We start from the raw sequence: 17,934 nt of genomic DNA, 5'->3' as shown, positions 1-17,934 counted from the left end.
ATTTTTATTGTACAGTTTTTGATGTACTTTTGTTGTACTGTCCACACTTTTTCTTCCAGAGAAACCTAACCCGTCTCAAAGAAATTGAAATGGATGTCAGTGTGACTGATGAATGCTATGAAGACGTTGACAATGAAGATATTGACTCTGAACTCCTTGATGTCGACCCTGATGACGATGACAACCCCCAAATCGAAGAAGAGCAGGAAGACGAGCTTGACATTACTGAAGATCTGTACATTGTTTCATCAGGTGCCCTTGGTGTCAAAAAATTCAATGACGTTACATTGACTGAAACAAGCCCATATTCTACAGATTCTAGAGAACCATCCGAAGTCAGGATCATGAAGTGTTAATATAAAATATTAGAACTGCAATACCCGTAATTGATGGATTAGGTGTAATTGGATGTAATTCATGTAATACTTTTCACAAGGTATTCGAATGTCGACCATTTTAGGGGAGTGAATACCCCCTTGGCGTGGACCACGGCTTGGTCCACATTTCGTAGCGTGGACCACTGCTTGGTCCACGCTTTTTAGCGTGAACCATTTGCCACGTTTCCTACCGTGGACCATTCGTGGTCCACGTTTCCTAGCGTGAACCATTCGTTGTCCACGTTTCCTAGCGTGGACCATTCGTGGTCCACGTTTCCTAGCGTGGTCCACGCTACCTACCGTGGACTTTGATTTGCAGTGAAGTCAAAATCGATAGGTCGTGTTTGAGAACCGAGTTGAGAACGGTGCGGACTAACCTGTGGCTGGTGACTACCTTCTTCCAGAATACCAGTGGAGAGTGCAATAAAATTTAAGAGGGTTTTTAAGATTTAAATTTGGGAACTTTTAAAACTTTTCACCGTGCACTGTAGGTGCATCAAATGTCCTGCATGTCCTGGTCTGCAGGATGAATCTGCTTCGTGATATGGCCATCATGCGGATGAATGGATGGTCGTTTTGAACACAAAACACGCTTGCGGGCTCGCCTGAAGCGTCTCGCAGCTTCGTGCCAAAATGCTACAAATACTGCGAGTAGAGTGCAGAATGTCGAACGAGTAGTTTCTCGATGCGCGAAGAATGTGAGAGACCGCAGTTAAGGAGCTAAGTTGCATGTAAAATCTCATTCTGAACTTATTTTCTCACAAACAGGAACCAGTGTGGCGCCAGTGTGACGAAAAGCTCAGGAAAATTCTGTTATCAGCTTGTGGTAATTCTCCGTAGCCCCCTTGTCAATATTCTCCTTAGGACCTAACAGTGATCTCCGTAGGACTATACAGTCTTCCAGGTCCTACGGAGGATACTGTAAGAGCCTACGCAGAATATTGAAAAGAGGGCCACGCAGAATCTTTGCAAAAATATTAACAGAATTGTCCGTACCTTTTTGCCACAGTGGGGGAAATATATTGGTAAGGACTACGCTTACCAATTGAAATCTATAGACATGCATTTAAATTCCTTTGAGATTTTCAGTATAAATTAAAGCAAGTGTGCAGCAGCAATAATATAAACTCGTTAAACGGGGTAGGCATTTTACTCTAAACCCTCTTTTGCCGATTGTTTCCACCCACGTAATGGCAATTCAAATTTCCCACGTCACCTTTTATTATAAACATACAGCTCAAGGAGACATGGCCATCAATTTGCTATATCATCGCCTACGTAAAATAGTGACAAGATTAAACTTACCTCCGACCTTGTCTTCGGGTTTAATGTTGCGCGAAGCCAGGAACTGCCATGACTTCTTTTATATTGGTGTAAAACCATGTATACCCAAAAGCTCCTAGATCCCACGCTCGGAGGCCATCCGCAAGATGTATATTTTCTTATTGGTTAACACTGCTCCAACCACCTGAAGTTAGTCAGACCCAGCCATATATGCAGAAGTTCTTTGTTCCATGGTAGTTCCTCGGTCCATCATGTCATCAATCCTCCCCTCCATCGTAATGTGGACTCTCGTACCGCTTCTGATCTCCGATCACGTCCGATGCAAAAACATCAATACTTATGCCGTACGTCCAGGGAAGTTATGTTTCTACGTTCGGTCTCGTCAGTCTGAACGGTCCGTTTCTACTTGCTTAAATAACTGTAAACTAATTGTCCAGGGACAACTTTGTACGCATCAAATCCAAGTGAAGGACGGCGGGACAGTCTATGTGTCTCACGCTTAAGGCGGAAGATCACGACCAAATTTTTTTAGGTGAATACACCATTTGAAAGGTCTCGCTGAGTACATGAAAGCCCTGGTATCGGTTTTTTGAAAGAGTTTTTAGTTTTTCCGGAAAAGCTTGTTAAAGTTGTAAAATTCACTAACGCGGACATAGACCACTCCTAGAATGTGCACATTTGTGTTATTTTTTAGGTATCCCTCGGTTCGTCTTGACCTCCTCTAGGGAATGACATATTTCATATTTCGCGGAAGGGCCTATTTCGCCCTGCAGAGCCCTTGAAAAACCTTGAAAATCGCTCTGTGTTTTGATCTTACGCTGCAAAGCGCCCTGAAGCCTCAGGAGAAAATAAAATACGTCATTCCCTGCGTAAACTAATGCTCCATGCAGCTGGGTTGGTTTGTCAAAATGTGGAAATTTTAAAATCAAAGATGTTTAGCTCAATTACCACTTGCACGGACTTCCTATCAGCAAATACCCCTTATGTAACAGCAAAACACCTTCAGAGAAAGGCATGTACATGTATTCAGTCAAAATTTTTGACTTCTTGTACCACATATAGCGCCGGAAAGGTACAAAAATGGCCGTTTTGTCGGTGTCCTAATCCCCGATTGAAACACAATGTGAAGTCTAATTCCTTATAACGCCGTTAAAACACCCAAAGTTTTGTGTGTTTTCGAGAGTGGACACACTAGTCTACATTTTAACCTAAGTCCCGAAACCCTGAGTCGATTCGTTCGTTCGTAAAGTGGAAGAAAAGTTTTGTCCGCAAATTGCGTCACTTGCTACCGGCATTTGTATTTCGCGGCTCTAAGCGTGTTTTGTGCCTGCACCGAACCCTAGTCGGCTTCGAAATTGATATTAAACAAAACTGCAACGGTGGAAATACTTCTACAGGAGTATGGTAGGTTCAAAACAAGACATAGGCGATTTCCAGGCAGTTCCTGCGAAAACCAGGTTCCGTTTTTATCGTGTGATGTAATCGGGAGAATAACATGTTATTCGCCCTCCACGTTTTATTCGCACTCAACAGGTTAGGGCGCATAAGCAATCAACAAAAGCAAAACAACAAAAACAGTAAACATGGCTACTCCTCTTAGACAAACGAAACATTCAAATTGTTACTTTTGTGTGCATTTCGTCTCGCCACGGTCAACGATAGTGTGTGTCAGTCATGTTTTATCGTGTCGCAGTACTTTCGAAAGGCCTGAGTGCTCTCGGGCCATTTCAAAACTATTCAAGTGTTGTTCTGAGGAAGATTTTGAAGAGGGAGTGGTGTGATGCGGCAGGGCCAGGCTAGGGCTCTGAGGCTAGCTCAAGCCTTCCTGATTTGAGAATGGACTGAGACCCCTTGCTGTGTCAACCCTGTATCAAGAGAGAGTGACTCAGTGATATCCAGCTTTTTGTGTTGATGTGAGTACCATTTTCCAAGTGTCTCAGGAATCGCTGGCCAAACCGAAGTGATTCAATAGTTGGTCAGCGGCATTGACACGTAACCTGAAAATACAAATGTAGGTCTTGTATTTTACTTGTCCAGTTCTACTTTTCATAGTATAATTGCTGTGATTTGAACTGGGGATCCTAGGCACTGAAAACTATTGTATGCACATTTATTTTTCTGTGAATGGGTATCGCTTTCCAACCCAAATTATTGCATTTCTTTTGCAGCGCCAATTTTTGGCGTTCTGGTCTGTGGTGCTCTGGGGAATGGAACGCCAAATTTTGGCGCTCTCTGTGGAACGCCAAAATTTGGCATGGAATCCGGAAACCAGGGATGACAACGCCAAATTTTGGCGCTTTGGAAAAGACGCCACTCCAGTGGCGAGGAAACTAGCCACTGGATTTGGAGTGTAATCAGCCAGGACCCCGGCGTCGACGCCTGTTACTGCACTTTTGAAGCTTAAATACTTGTTTGTTTCGCATCCAAGCCTATTACATATGTTAGGATTTTTTGTTTGTCCTGATCAGACGAATCGATTTCTATAAATAGATGTCAGTTTTGTCCACTTTGAAATTCCACCCAAACCACTTGAACGTAACGAACGTCGACGCGCGTGTAACAAACATCGACCCAAAGTACGCTTTCAACATTTAAGCCATTTGAAACAAAACTGGAACGAATTAAGCTTTGATATTTCTTGGGGACCACTCTAGAGCCATCTTGAATGAGCCTGCAAAATTTCATCCGAAAAGCCGCACATTGAAATCTTGGAAATCCCGCGCCTCAAATTCCCACATCTCGCCGAACCAACCCAGCTACCAAGTTTCATCGCAAAATTCCGAGCGGGGTGAAAATATGTCCGCGCAAACACTAGCACTCCGGAGCCCCCGACTTTCCTGGATATCTTTGATACCAGCCCGCACAGCACGAGGGGTGGTGGCGGGGGCCGGGGGGCAGGCTACGGCTTGGCTGCGCTCGGCACTGCCAGGGTGCCGCTGCAGCGCGCTGCAGGCAGACAGACCGATCGGCCGGCGGCCGCGTCCAGGCTGGCTGCCTTGCAGGCCAGCACGTCGCTCGCTCCTTGCGCGGAACGAGGGAGTGCGGGGAGGACGGAATGCTGCCCTCCAGGACGTGGCCGCTCGGAGCTTTGGCGCGCTCGCGCGCCGATTCGAATCGTGCGTGCAGCAATACCAGCCGCCGCAGGGAAGAAATGTGACGCGCAGTTTCGCGCGGACATCGACCATTCAGGCACTGCTTGGAATTTTAGGCTGAAATTTGACAGGGCCGTAGAGGAACAGTGAGCCGAGAGGATGGTGTGATCTAATTTTTGCTGACTCTTTAGGGGCCCACATGGTGACGGTCTGTCGGCCCGTACGCAGCCTTGGACGCCATGGCGGCCAGGGAAGTCCGGCGAAGCCGATGCGAGTCGCTGTGAGCTCTCAGATGGAATTCCCTGGTGGGTAATTCCACGGAAGCGAATAACACTTTTTCGGCGCGACCTCACCGATTTCGCTCAAACTCGGTGAATCGATTCTTACTAGTGCCCTTTGGATCCCTGCAAAATATTAGCACTTTATCTCAAGCCGTTTCCGAGATATAAGCATTTGTAAATTTTACAACTTTTTTGAAAAAAGTTACACTTTTTTAAAAAAGCTAAAATATCTCGGCCAATTTTAAAGCTACATAAAAACCGAGTACACCGTTGGAAAGAGCACAAAAAAATGAATCAATCAAGTCTTAAAACGTCCCTTAAGGCCATGAACATTTTATCATTTCTCTCAAACTGAAAAAATGGGTTTTTTGCAAACCCCAAAAATACCTCATCTTCGATTTGCTTCAAACTTGGTGGGAAGGCTCCTCAGACCATCTACTTTAATGCCCTAAAATTTTGGGGAATTTTTTTTGCCTCTTTCGCCGTCCACAGGGCCAACGTTTTCGGTGCACCCAAAAAACAGCAAAAACAGCCAAAAAATTTGACCTTTGGCCACCGTTCCCTCTCCTGGTTGTTTGAATTGCGCGCCAACAGTTGCGTGGTTGCCAATTTTTCATACTCCAACCCATTCCGCCACCTTTTTTTGATTCGCTTTGTGAAGAGGTTAGTGGGATTCGTTGCACAGCAACGGATTCAAGAGTTTATTTTTTTAATTCATGACAACTTGCAGTGCTACCTGCAAAACAGCCGGACCACTGATTGTGGCCCAGGCTGGTGCCGACCGAAGGCTTAGTAATTTTTTGACGGAACTAATTCGAAGGAGAAGTGGTCTCTGTCAGAATATAGAAAAAGTGTGTGTGAGACACTTTATGGAACACTTTAACCTCTGAAAGATTCTTAGACACACATTTCCTGTGTCTATGAAATGGATCAACACATTTTCTTTTGCGAAGGGGAAATAATATAATTTCTTTAAAGTGTTTGACACAAACTTTGCTATACTCTGACAGAGACCACTTCTTTTTCGAAAACAGTTCCATGACAGAATCAGTTCTTCGGCCGGCACCCTCCGGACCACAATCAGTGGGCCGGCTGTTTTGGGGTAGCACTGCATGTTGTCATGAAATTAAAAGTAATGAAACTCTTGAATCCGTTGCTGTGTAACGAACCCCTCTAACCTCTTCACGAAAGCGAATCAAAACAAGGTGGCGGAACGGGTTGAAGTATGAATAACAGGAAAAGTAGCGATATACATCAACTTTGGCCCGTCCCGTGCATTAACAAATGTGTGAATTTCGCCTTTGTTTAACCGTGACGGCTTTGAACTGGAGTCTGGGGTCAAAATGGATGTTATTTCGTCATCAACACCCTCAAAAAAATAAGAAACAATGCACAAACTCGAATAAAAAGAATGTTCAAAATATACCCCACTGGGATTTGAACCCGGGTCCAAACTTCTCCGATTTGCTTGAAACTGGCACCGTTGGTTTTGTTTCGTCGCCCCGATTCCAAAAATACCCCTACATGCCCTGCTAGCTGTATCCGTTGCCGAAATCCTCCTCGACCCCATGTAGACCGTGATGCACCTGCAGCAGCACCCCCGGGGCTCGGATCGGATTTGCTGCCACCGGGCGGTTCTAAGGGTCACCCAAGGAGGTGCATACCAAATTGGTCAAGATCGGACCACGGGAAGTCCCCGGACGAACGAACGAACGGACGGGACGGGCCAAAAAATTTGGGAACCACGCAACTGTTGGCGCGCAATTCAAACAACCAGGGGAGGCAACGGTGGCCAAAGGTCAATTTTTCGGCTGTTTTTTGCTGTTTTTTGGGTGCACCGAAACGTTGGGCCCTGTGGACGGCGAACGAGGGAAAAAAAAATTTCCCCAAAATTTAGGGGATAAAGTAGATGGTTGAGGAGCCTTCCCACCAAGTTTGAAGCAAATCGAAAATGAGGTATTTGGGTATAGCAAAAAAACCCATTTTTTTTAGTTTGAGAGAAAATGATAAAATGTTCAGGACCTTAAGGAGTTTTAAAACTTGATTTGATTCATTTTTTTTTTGCTCTTTCCAACGGTGTACTCGGTTTTTTTTTGTAGCTTTAAAAATTTGGGCCCAGATATTTCAGCTTTTGAAAAAAATGTAACTTTTTTCAAAAAAGTTGTAAAATTTACAAATGCTTATATCACGGAAACGGCTTGAGATAAAGTGCAAATATTTTGAGGGACCCAAAAGGGCATAGTAAGAAGATTCACCGAGTTTGAGCGAAATCGGTGAGGTCGCGCCGAAAAAGTGTTATTCGCTTCCGTGGAATTACCCGGTCGCATTTGCGCCAACAGACCGTGTCTCAAGGCACGAGATGCGTCATAAAAATTTTTTAAATTTAAATTGCGGCCGCGGCAGCCCACCGGTCGCCGACACTCGCCAGCTTCGCCGGCACCATCTGCATCATTGGCCTAAAATTTTTAATTTTGAGATTTGAGTTTTAAACATTTGGCGCATTTTAAGGCGTTTCAAGACATGACTCATATTTAATTCCCCAGATGATGGATGCAGGGAACTGTCCACTTGAGTACCACGCGGGTTTTTCCCCTTGCGCGGACATACAGTTCAAAATTGAATCTGAATTTTTCGAGGGAAATTCGGTAGGGGCGTTTAAAGGCTAATGGCGGGGGGGGATTGTATTTCTCTATTCGGTCAAATGTCTGTCACCACTTGGGGGCGGTCAGAGTGCCCCCCAAGCCCGGTCCACAAGAATTGTACCATTTTTAAATCTCATTTTTAATATTTATTTCAGGTCACGCAAGGATTTTAAAGTAAAGCGCTAATCCATGTATTTTTTTGCAGATTACCTTTACACATTCAATTTAACAAATTAGCACATTTACGAAGTACAGCGCAGGGCTCCATGCAACACTTTGACCTCTCACCAAAAAGACAAGACGTCTGAAACCCGAAAAAATATACCCCCCCTCCGCCAATCGCCCTTTTAAGCCCCTGTCGAATTTCAGTGAAAACTCTGAAGCGGACTGTGAACTGTTTATGTCCGCGCAACTCAAATAGCGCCGAAAACAAGTAAAGCATCATCTCCTTCACCTAAATCCATCTCGGAGAAATGGGTATAGAAATGATCAGCGTGTCTTGAAACGCGCTTTGGAATAGTATACAAAAATACACAATTTTTGACCCAAATCTCAAAACTTTTTTGGCGAGCGATAGCGAGCCCTTGCCGTGTTTGGGCGCTCCAAAAAGTGACTGGTCGTGCGTCTGTCTGTCTGTCTGTCTGTCTGTAGCGTACACGCTCACGTTTCTCAGCAACTACAACACTAATAGTTACCAAATTTTGTACCGAACATCCCCTAAAGGTCCCACAGGGGGAGTTTATCTTGTATTCACGATTACTACCGTTTGAAATATTCAAAACATCTTTTTGAATTAGGTTCTTAGCGTGGTTAGGTTGGCAGCATATATAGCAATTTTTCATACTTGCGGCGCGGCTCTCAAATACGGATGGCAAAAACATTGGCAAATAAAAAAAAATAGAGAGGAGAAGGGCTTAGAAGTGAGTTCGATTTTATTTTTTTCGATATTCTAGAATGATTGAAACCCCCCCGGAGTGTAAAACACAGTGAAATAGGGAAAAATAAAAGTGACAATTATTACGCGTTTCGTCCGTCCGTCCCCCCCCTCCCCTCCCCCGCCACAGGGGAAATGTTTTAGTCAGTGGAGTGTTTTTGATCGTTTGATAATTGCAAGAATGATTTGGTCTTTTTAAGTTTTGAGAGTGTTTTTCCTTTTTTATTCTCAGACATTATATTTTTAGTTGTTTGTTTTGCTCAATAACAGTTAGAAAATAGATCAATGCAATCTAAAAGTACAAACCAGACACTAATCTTCCCAAAAATAAATAGTCTTTGCTGACTCTTGGCACTGACTCTGGGGAAAGGCTTCATAGCAATGCTGTAATTTTACTATAGTACTAACCTTAAAGATAACTATATGGTGAGTGAGAGTAGCGCACACATGGTTTTTACTTTGACATCTGATCAATGAGACGGTTCAGTGACTTGGTCATATGATTTCAGAGACGATTTTTTAAATTCATCATACATTGTCTGCGACAACTGGTAATTTGTGACAGTCATGGTTTGAGTTGGCTGTCTTTTTTAAATTTTCAGAATGTTAGGTAAAACTTATGCTATACTGTTTTAAAGATTAAATATCACATCATGACTATCTTTTTGAATAAGATTAACTTGCGTTTAGCAATAAGTGGGCTCGACATTGAATTAAATGGAACGATTCATTGGATCTGACAGAAGGTCTTCTCCGTAAAGTAGTTGCAATCAGCCTGCCTGTAAATGTGTCTCTTTTTAATTACTTGAGATAAATCAATGTAGTTTTATCCACTAGTTTAAAATAAAAGGGAGATAAAAGGCTTTTTAGGTATTACTTATAACATTGTGTATTCATAAGTTCAATAACAAGGAGATATCGAATGGTAATTGAAGCATTTGTGAATCGTATTAAGTAATTCAATGCTGGCTGTTGAATGTTACTCGACTGAGTAACAGTGTCAGGGTTCATGTTCCGACACAATGAACAGGAAACACACTTAGAAATTGCGAAAATGACTTCCAATTTCATCCCAGACCATTACTTTTCCCAAAATTTACCAATTTCTGACCAAAATTTTGAAGTCGTGTTCTACATAGTTTCCTGCAGTTTTTGGGGGTGCTGATCATGAAAATGACTTCCAATTTCATCCCAGACCTTTACTTTTCCAAATATTTACCAATTTCGGACCAAAATTTTTGAGTCGAGTTATACATAGTTTCCTGCAGTTTTTGGTGTGCTGATCACGAAAATGACTTCCAATTTCATCTCAGACCCTTACTTTTCCAAAAATTTTTCCCCTTTTTGGGCCAAAAATTTTTTAGTCGAGTTTTACATAGTTTCCTGCAGTTTTTTTGGGGTGCTGATCACGAAAATGACTTCCAATTTCATCCCAGACCTTTACTTTTCCCAAAATTTACCAATTTGTGACCAAAATTTCAAAGTTGAGTTTCCCATTGTTTCCTGCAGTTTTCAGTAAGATAATCACGAGAATGACATGAATTCCGGCCCTTTCGTGACGGAAGACACTGTATTGGCCTTATTGTGCACATATTCTTCGCCATCTCCTATAAGAATGTGTTCAGACGCATCGCTCGCCTACTACGCGCCCAAACTAAACGGCGCGTACCCCTAGTAAAATTTTCTTGCCACCTGACTGGAGTTTGCTGGAGGCCGACGAACATCTCGCCAGGCTCTCCGCTGGGCTGCCGGGTTTCCCTGGGTGGCGTACGGGAAGCTAGTCCCGGCGGTGTCATTGTCCGTCTCTGTCTTTCCCACTGACTGCTGCCAGTGCGACAAAGACAATGCGGCGACCACGCGGCGACACATGCGGCGGGGCTGACGCACCCCGGCGGCCAGGTAGACCCCGGCAGGCCGGCCGCAGCCGGCCGCGTGCACCCCCTGGGCTAGCCGGACTACCTGAGGCTCCCCCCCACCCCCCCCGCCCGGGCGAGCGGACAGGAAAGTAAACTGAAATGACTTCGCCATTGTTTGGGGAATACTGACAGCAGGTGAACTGTATCGGCCAGAGCGCTACGCAGGCAGCACGTGCCGCCCGGCAGAGCAGCCAGCCCATCCCTCGGCTGCAGACGGTGGCGCAGCCTGGCGGATTTTAGTTTCGTGCGCGGCGTGATCTTCCGCCTTAACAGCGTGAGCCACATGTGACTGTCTAACACTTTGATTTTCAGTGCTCCCGGCTCAATACGTACGGCTTCGTCCACATTGAAATCTGAAAATAAATTTTATCTTTTAGTGGGTACAGATTTTACCTCGAAAATTACAATTTGTCTTTGAACAGATACGATTTTGTCCTCGCAATTGAATGCGCACAAAGTTGCATCCAGCAAGGCACAATGTTCATTTAGTTTGTGTTCTGTGTTTTCTTTACCTCACAGGTGTTCGTAAGCACTGGAAATTCTGTGGCCTACTGTTCGGTCCTCACGAAGTTGTATGTTTCTAGGGGCCGTTCATCGCCTATGTCCATTCGGCTACGATGTGCCCATCAGATAGAACCATTTCGCATTTCGTCCGCTTTTCCCACTTCAACCCAGTCCGACCTTTCGATCTTCAAAAAATGTGGGGAAATGTGACATTCAATTTAAATTTTACGGACAATTTTTGGGTAAGGCAAACACGTTTCTCCTCAAGATTTGGTAACAAATTTATGAGGGTTTAGGTTGATGTTGCGAAGCTGCTGGGCGGTTCCATCTCAAATAAGTAAAAATGTGGGATGAGCGCATGAATGTAGCTGATATTCGCTAGAAAAACCGTCCTCAGACACAGCGACCCATGTACCTTACCTTCGAACACGGTGCAAACCAGTTCAAAGTGGGTTCTCTGTCAAAAACGAAAACAAAGTGCTCCCATCACTGGGCAAAAGGTGGCCATCACTTGGCAAACTATACTGATATTTTGGTTAATATTTTCTTAAAAAATAAATTTAATTTTGCTGGTTTTCAACCTTAACCTGTATTCTATCCTTCCTGAAAATTTTCATATCGGTACGACGTGCGGGACACTCAGTAAAGGGGTTGAAGGCGCATCAGTGCCCTAAAAGCGGCCATTACTGGGCACCTTTCCCTACACCCAACGTGTAACGGTTTTTGTCTCAAAATTAGGAAATCCAGTCAAAAAAAAAAAAAAAAAAAAGGGTGTTCGATTTTTCCCCGCCCTGACTCTAAAGAGTTACATCACATTTCAGTCACGGATTGATTGGGCACTACGAGCGAACAACCAATGGAAAGAAAACTTCTACATCATGGATTTCCCTAAAACCGGATGCAGCGCATTGCGTGATCACATACCCGACCTTTTCCGGACACTAGCGAAACTCAGCGGGGCGCCGACGGACAAGAGGACAGCCTGTGTCATTCCTGCGGTATTTGATCCATGAACCGGAAGAAGGGGATAACTCAATTTTCATTATTTTTCAGGGGAAACAAAAAACTGTTTGCAGGGTAAACTAAATCCAATCAAATGAATGATGTAATTGTATTTTTGTCAAAAAAGCCTAAGAATTAACTGCGAATATTTTCCAAAGTGTAGCATCACTCCGTAACCGGTTTCTGGGTAATTATTTTTTAAACACTGTGGCAAAAAGGTACGGAAAATTCTGTTAATTTTTTTGCCAGGATTCTCCGTAGCCCTCTTATCAATATTCTCTGTAGGCTCTTACAGTATTCTCCGTAGGGCCGTACAGTATTCTCTGTAAGTCCGCACAGTCTTCTCCGTAGGACCTGGAAGACTGTATAGTCCTACGGAGATCACTGTAAGGTCTTACGGAGAATAATGTGCGGTCCTACGGAAAATACTGTGGAGAATATTGATAAGGGGGCTACGGAGAATTACTACAAGCTGTTTACAGAATTTTCTGTAGCTTTTTGCCAGTGAATGAGACACTTTTCGGATGCGATCTCACCGATTTCGCTCATTTTTGGTGGATCGTCACCAATTAGGGTCTAGTTGATGTATGCAAAATTTGAGCCGATTCGGTCAAGCCGTTCCCGAGATCTGGGCATGGGTCATTTTGATGGTTTTCGTTTAAATTAGTGACAAGTTTCATAAAAGTTCAACTATATCGGCCAATTTTCAAGCTATCGAAAAAACGAGACTACCGCTAAAAAGAGCATAAAACAAGCTAGGGCCCACCCTTCCGTCGAACCGAGTTGCCAGCTCCGCTTCGCTGCGCCGGCAACTCGGTTCGACAGGGGGCCGGCCCAGCTTGGCCTGCCGGCGGCCTTTTCTCGGGCCTTCGGCCCTCGCATCAGACCCAACTTGGCCAGTCGAAGGCCCGGACCTTCGGCCCGCTCGCATCACGCACACCGTGAGCGGGTAAAGCAAAGTTATCGATGTACCATCGTGACTTAGCCCGCCCTTCTATTCACAATATGCAATAGTCCTTACACTTTTTACTCCAACTGCCTTAGAATATGCCCATTTCATTTGTCTCTCGCCCTCATTCCGAAAATACCCGTATTGCCATGCTACTGCAACTCCTTGCAATAGAGGCACAACAGGAGCGCAAAACGAGTCCGTCGCACTTTTTCCCATAACTCATGAAGGCGGGCGCCTGGACCCCCCTTCCGACCCCTCGTTGAAGAGGTCTTGCCAAGACCTATCGAAAACTTAAGTAAAAATTTTCAGTCGGTCGACCCCCTTTTTTCAAGATCCTGATGTGACTAATAGACGAAGTCGGGCTCCTGGACCCCCTTTCCGACCCCTCGTTGAAAAGGTCTTGCTGAGACCAATCGAAATCTGCAATAAATTTTTTTAGTCGGTCGACCTCTTTTTTGAAGATCCTGATCTGGCCAACTGGTAAAAGCGGCCGATGGGGTCGGGACCAGGTCCATTCATCTTGTCTCGTCGCCCCGATTCCAAAAATACCCCTATGTGCCCTGCTAGCACGAATAATGGCGGAAATCCCCCGCCCGCTCATGTAAACCATGATGCACCTGCAGCAGCCCTTGTGCGACCCGGACGGGATTTGCACCACCGGATTATTTGTTTGGACGGTACTCCTAAAGTACCCTCCAAATCTGGTTACTCTAGCTCAACTCCTTCCTTGTACACAGACGCCAACAACAACAACAACGACAACAACAACACACAGACACAAAGGCAAATGCATAGGCCCTCCCCCTATTTTTTGAATAGAAGGGCGGGCCAAAAAGGAATAGATCCCGCGCTCGGACACGTTTCTAGCGAGCATAGTTTTTGCAGTGTAGTGTCTCAAAGTTTTCGATTTTCATTTCAACACCACCAAAATACCTCATCTTGGATTTTCTTGGAAATTGGTGAAAATGCCCCTTATTCCTTCTTCTTAAAGGGGCAAAAAAGTTTCGCCCGGAATTGCACCTCAGACAGTTTTTTAGGGGGTCAAATGTGTGTTTGGGGGCCTAAAAACACCTCAAAAGTGACCCAAACGGGCATCGTCGCGAGCCCACCGCGTTCGTATCACGCGCCAGTAGTCCTGCCATGGTAAATTTTTCATACTCCAGCGTCCCAATGTTTGTTGTTCGACTTAGGTTGTGGGGAAAATTCCAGGGGATTGGCACGACCTGAATCTCATGTCGTCAGATCTTGATGAAAGTTGGCTCAAATGTTATCCCCATAGGGATAAGTAAGCCCACAAAATTTGAACCCCCTAGCTCAACTAACATGGGCGCAGTGAGCAATCTAATTTTCGCCTGAAAATCATTTTCACCTTTTTCAGCAAAATGCACATTTTTGGAAAAGTCGTCGCGCTGGCCGCCCCGACGGCCTTTCCTCCGCCTGATCGACGTTCCTAGACTCAAAATTGTCTGGGGAATCCGAATCTGGCGTCGGTTTTCCGATAGCGTTCCAATAAAAATCCAAAAATGGCACTTTTTTACGGAAATTTAGTTATTTTAGGGGTTTACGCGACAGGCCGTATCCACTAGCCCCCAATCCAAACATGCCCGTTTCAACTTTTTTTCAGTTAGGGGACACCATAAGCTTATTTTAAGATGGGCCCCGATATTGTGTATGGGTCTCGTTTAGGAGCTAGCCCTATGCCCAACTTTTGACTTTTCCCCTAAAACTTGTTTTACTGTGAAACCTTTAAAAAGGCATGGCCTTCCCAAACAACGTCCTAGTCGGCACGCAGAATTTCCCGAGGATCACGATGCTGCGCGTGCATTTGACTTTTGGGGCCTCAGACACAGTCAAAGCTCCAAAAAACAACAAATTTATGTTAAATGCCATAATATGTTGAACGGCAATTTCGACCCTTTTCTCTGTTGCAAGGCCGTTTTGCCGTTGCCTAATCGGACTCCTTGGAGTTTCCACTTTCAGAATAAGCAGGAAAGGGTCAGCAGCTCACACTGGAAACTGCGGACTTCCCCGTAAGGGCGAGGCACCGCGCCGCCCAGGTAGGCAACCAGTTTGACGCACCCCTCGGCCACGGGCGGTGGAGGTCGCGCGCGCCGCCCGGGTAGGCAACTAGGCGTTTGGTCTTTGGACCTTCCTTTAGGCGGAGTGTGATTATTCGCCTTAATTTTAGTGCAGTATCGTCTTAAAATTGATCAAAACCGACTTTAAAGGCATTTTTGACCGTTTTGATCAACTTTGAGACAATACTGCACTAAAACTAAGGCGCATAATCGCACTCCGTAATAAAGGCATGCTAAAAGGAAGGTCCCAAAGACCAATTGACCGTTGAGAAAGTACGAAGGCCCGCCTCGAATAAGACGCAGAGGCTGCTTAAAATCGGCCCAAAACACGATTTTTCAAACACACTAAATGTCATGGGACTTTTTTTGTCCCACGGTTTATGCAATTTTAAGCACATCCGACGCTGATACAATTTTGTTCCCGTCTGGTGACACATTTTGTCCGGCGCCAGCTGCAACTTGTACTTTCACTAGACAATTTGTCCCGCCTGGCGGACACAAAATTGCATCACCACCGGATGTGCTTAAAATTGCATAAACCGTGGGACAAAAAAAAAGTCCTATGACATTTAGTGTGAAGGCATTTTTCGCAAGGCGCCTTGCCCTAGTACCGAACACAAATTTTACGGGTATTGAGAATTTATGTGATTAGCCACCAAATTGTGCATCCTCGCGTCGAAACAACGAAAATGATACCCAACACAAGTGGTATCGGACATATGAGTGTCCCACCGTCATTGCGAACATGTTTAACACAAAACAATGGCACGTTGGGATATTCAAAAGTTATACTAAAATTGACATTTTCATGAATTACCATGCGTAAGAAATTTGTCAAAAAAAGAGTTCCGAGTGTTTACTCTTTGAAATAAATTGACAAAATGTCACATTCATACATTTAAATAAACATTCTCATAAGTATCATCTGCTTTCACGTTAGCGTTAGCGTTAACGTTTTTTTTACAGTGTGGTGAGGGCGCGGCGCGGCGTGGGGTTTGAAAACAGAGCAAGGGAAAATTTCTACTTTTCTGTTCCTGTGTTATGTACATCATTTTTCCTGCGTTGACTCAGTGTTATTTTCAGATGACATGTCGACGTCACGATCCTTTAGTAGGAGAGAATTACTTGCGAAGGACCTGAGGCACAAAAAATCACATTTGAGGGAACTCCAAAGGTTGTGGCGTTTGTCTGCAGGGAACTAAAAATTCAGGATGACAGCTGCCATTTCAATACAGTCAAAATAAAGCTGTCCAAAGTATGTTATCGTATAAAGGAACGCATGGCCAAATGTGGCAGGAATCCACAATATTTTGACAAAAAAAATGGAGAGTGGCTTGACGGTGAAGAAATATTTTGCATTGAGGAGGCGGAGCCAGTAAGCACAACCACTGCTGGTGCTGGGCGTCCTTCCAAGGACTTCACTGATGTGACATTGCGCTCAAAGCGAAGGAAGACTGCTCAACTTACAGAGACCGTTACCATGGAGGAGCTGGCTTTTGCCACCGTGCAAAAAGCAAAGAAGGAAGGCCTGAAAGATAGTGCTAAACTTGTTGAAGAGGCCATGCTGACAAGTCCATCACGTTCTTTAAAAATCCGAAAAGCTATAGATTTTGAGAAGAATTTTAAACCTGTAGAGTGCTATACGGCCGACAAAGCCCTCTCTTTGCTCATAGAACTGGACTTGTCGGCATATAAATATCAGCATCTGCGGAATGAGTCCATCTCTCGTAATGCAAAAGCCCTATATCCCCCGTACCGAGAGGTGGCGAAGTCTAAGCAAAAAGTTTTCCCAGTGGACTTGGTGACAGAACAGAAGGCAAGTACTCCACTGCAGTCACTGCTTGACCACACTGCAGAAAGACTTGTACTCCTACAGGAAGACGTCATTAAAAGCTTGAATCTCCCCAAAGTTAAACTAAAACTGCACTCTAAGAGGGGATTTGATGGATCGTCGGACCAATCCGAGTAAAAGCAGAAGTTTGCGGACTCCAATGTTCACGATTCTCAGATAATTATAACATCTCTTGTTCCTATTGGCCTGTACCACGGTTCCAAAGTTGTGTGGTTCAACATTAAATCATCCTCCACCCGCCTGTGCCGGCCAATAAAAATAGAGTTCAACAAAGAAACTCCTGATTTTACCCTCCAAGAAAAATCAAACATTGATCAAGAAATTAGTGCTCTAACGCCTACCAAAATCCCTAGTAACACAGACTTGTCGATCGACAGTCGAAATTGAATCGGCACGTCGATAGCCGATAACGTTATTTCGCTTGTCGAGGTCAGAGTACGGAGTGATCACTTGTCAGTGGTGAATGGAGGACGTGGTCAGTGAGAGTGTGGTCGGCTGTCCTAGACCCGCATTTATTAGAGAATAGTTTCATTAACTTCTACCAAGCAAGGAGGGGGTCTAGGACAGAAGAAGAAACAGAATGTTTTTGGCGATGCTTTCACTACGAACCAAACTGTTTCCTAAGAACACTCTTACAAATGCATGCTTACAATTACACACGCAGGGTTGCCACGCGTCATGGATATCATGGAAATGTCATGGAAATCGGCCACAGTGCCAGGGGGGAATTCTATCCCAAATGGGCCACTTTTGTAGGTCACCATTTCGGATCATGATGAAAAATTTTTTGTAGGTAGACCTTATCAAAAAAAAATTCTGTGCAAAATCTCAGCCAGATCGGTCCAGTAGTTCCTGAGAAAAGCTCCCTCAAAATTTTTGTCAAAACTTCATTTAGGTGGTTTGAGCAACCCCATTTTTTACGTTTTGGGCCCATAACTCCGTCAGTATTCAAGCTACGTGCTTCCCCGCACGGTTTCTGAAAGGAAAAACTGTGAGGATTCAGAAAAAGTACTTGGATTT

The 17,934-nt window shown here is 44.5% G+C and overlaps 1 protein-coding gene and 1 long non-coding RNA gene across 3 annotated transcripts in view; one reads left to right on the top strand and one right to left on the bottom strand.

The window, feature by feature from the left end:
• Window positions 1-1,042: 1,042 nt before the first annotated feature.
• On the top strand, window positions 1,043-12,027 carry LOC117651481. Of its 2 annotated transcripts, none has more exons than XR_004588112.1 (4): window positions 1,043-1,108; window positions 1,899-2,005; window positions 11,111-11,272; window positions 11,852-12,027. It is a non-coding gene; the product is annotated as an uncharacterized LOC117651481 (long non-coding RNA). The 2 variants fall into 2 exon arrangements; XR_004588113.1 differs by having other exon boundaries at window positions 1,899-2,055.
• Window positions 12,028-17,066: 5,039 nt separating this feature from the next.
• The window catches only part of LOC117652027 (E3 ubiquitin-protein ligase TRIM32-like), a 6,057-nt gene continuing 5,189 nt past the window's right edge, over window positions 17,067-17,934 (bottom strand). Inside the window, exon 5 of the mRNA XM_034396659.1 lies at window positions 17,067-17,154. Within this exon, the coding sequence (XP_034252550.1) occupies window positions 17,067-17,154 (88 nt within the window). The remainder of the gene's footprint in view (window positions 17,155-17,934) is intronic.

Source organism: Thrips palmi, unplaced genomic scaffold (genome assembly GCF_012932325.1).
Source record: "Thrips palmi isolate BJ-2018 unplaced genomic scaffold, TpBJ-2018v1 HiC_scaffold_6, whole genome shotgun sequence".
Classification (NCBI taxonomy): Eukaryota; Metazoa; Arthropoda; class Insecta; order Thysanoptera; family Thripidae; genus Thrips; species Thrips palmi.
Note: the sequence above shows the minus strand (reverse complement) of the source record. Positions and strands in the feature narration are given on the sequence as shown.